Source organism: Vigna radiata, chromosome 8 (genome assembly GCF_000741045.1).
Source record: "Vigna radiata var. radiata cultivar VC1973A chromosome 8, Vradiata_ver6, whole genome shotgun sequence".
NCBI lineage: Eukaryota > Viridiplantae > Streptophyta > Magnoliopsida > Fabales > Fabaceae > Vigna > Vigna radiata.
The window spans coordinates 31,976,454-31,978,514 of NC_028358.1; the positions used below are offsets into that span (position 1 = coordinate 31,976,454).

The window sequence follows — 2,061 nt, forward strand, 5'->3', positions numbered from 1 at the left end:
TCAGGTGGGGGTGGATACTATGGCGCCGAACGTGTTGAGACATGGCCGCCCCAACAGGGCGTTGTAGGAAGTGTTCGCTTCTACCAGCAGAAATCGAACTTTCCTCTCCTCGCTGGAGCGGCTAGTGCCCAAACGAATCCTTAAGTCGAGGTAGCCTCGGGTGTCTACCCTTTCTCCAGCGAATCCCACCAGCTGCTCACCGAACGGGACGATGAGGTCCTCCGAAATATCCATCTGCTGGAAAGTCTTCCAGTAGAGGATGTTCACCGAACTACCTTGGTCTACTAGTACCTTGCTTACTTCATATCGTGCTATCTCCACGGTGATGACCATGGGATCGTCTTGTTCGGGGTCGGGGGCGTGGAAATCTTCATCTGTGAAGGTGATGGGGAGCATGGTTCTTTTGGGGACCTCTACTGCGTGAATGGACCGCAGTGTTCTGATACTTCGTTTTCGAGCGGACGAAGACTGTCCTCCGCCTGCGAATCCCCCCGAGATGGTGTTTATAACTCCCCTCAATGGCCGATTGCGGGCTCTATCCTGGCTCCTGCTGCGCGACCTTCTCCCTTCATCCCTCCGGTTCCCAGCGTACCACTCATTGTAACAGTCAGAGGATCGGTGGTTCCTCTCTGACCGAGGAGGACTCCTGGTGTACGCTCTCTTCTCTCCCCCGCGTGGATAGCTTTGTCTTACATACCCCCTCTTTTCGCCCTCCGCCCGATCTTCCGCCGGTCGGTGGCCTTTGACATACTGCTGTAAAAGTCCGGCTCTGATCATTTCTTCAATCTTGTCCTTTAACGTCACACAATCCTCAGTGTTGTGACCCATGTTCTGGTGGTAAAGACAGTGTTTTGAGTTATCCGCTCCCGGGGGTGTCGGACGTTGTTGCGGGACCTGCATTACGTGGGTGCTGAGGGATTCCTGCAGTATCCGGGCTCTGGGGGCGTTTAATTGCGTATACTGCGGGAATCGTGGGTTCCGCGGTCCGTCCCTGGTCTTATTGCCACCGGAACGGCCGCCTTGGTTGTCCCGGCGGCTTTCCTTCTCCGCCTTCGCTTCTTGAAGTTCATTTCGGTAACTTTGTTTCATATCTTCCACCCTGATCTCGTCTGCCGTCCGTTGACGTAGTTCTTCCATGCTTCTAGGGGGATTCCGACACACGCTGTCTTTGAACGGTCCGGGACGTAACCCGGGCATGACATGCTGCAACGCCAGCTCCGTACTGAGTCCTTTCACGCGCCGAACGGTTTTCTGGAATCGATCCATGAAGTCTTTCAACGGCTCCTCCTTACCTTGCTTGAGGTTCATCAGGTCAACTATCGTGGCTTCCTGCGTCCGACAGGCGGCAAACTGATTTTTAAACATGTTGCTCAATCCCTTGAAGTTTTCTATGGAGCCGTCCGGAAGGGAGTCGAACCATTCCAGCGCCTCTCCCTCTAGAGACAACGAGAATGCTCTACACCAGATGGCATCGCAGCCGGTACGAAACGCCATTGCATTTGTGAAGGATTTGACGTGGGCCTCGGGGTCGGACGTCCCGTTGTATGTTTTGAACTGCGGGGGAATGAACCTATCGGGTATCTGCACTTCCATTATCGCCCGCGCAAAGGGCACCGGCACGGAGGGTGTCTCGTCCTTTATCAGAATGGCACTTTCTCCTTTCTCCCCCCCATCTTTGTTATTCTCGTTTTTCCGAACATTGCTATGCCCCTCTCCCTCGTCTTCCAACGGCTTGGTTCGTTCTTTCTCTCCGTTCGCCTGGGTGGTCTGCTCCCTCATCTGGGCTAGGCACTCAGCCCGTACGGCCGCCATCTCTTCTTCGTGTTTCTTTTGCATCTCCTCATGTCTTCGCTGCATTTCCTCCATCCTCAACTCCAATGCCCGTATCACTCCATTAGGATCTTCGACAGTATTTCTCGTGGTCACCATTGGTATTAATCCGCCGGCCCCACGGTGGGCGCCAAAATGTTCCGGTCGGGAAATGCCTTCTTAGTCCTTCACACTTTTCTCCGTGACCGTCCGTTCTTATCCTCCTTACTCCCAGTCGTTATATGTCTTGGT

At 54.1% G+C, this 2,061-nt stretch overlaps 1 protein-coding gene across 1 annotated transcript; it reads right to left on the reverse strand.

The window, feature by feature from the left end:
• LOC106770532 lies at positions 1 to 1,929 on the reverse strand. Its single transcript, XM_014656336.1, has one exon. The coding sequence runs from the start codon at positions 1,927 to 1,929 to the stop codon at positions 1 to 3; it is 1,929 nt and encodes a 642-aa protein (XP_014511822.1).
• Between the last annotated feature and the right edge of the window lie 132 nt (positions 1,930 to 2,061).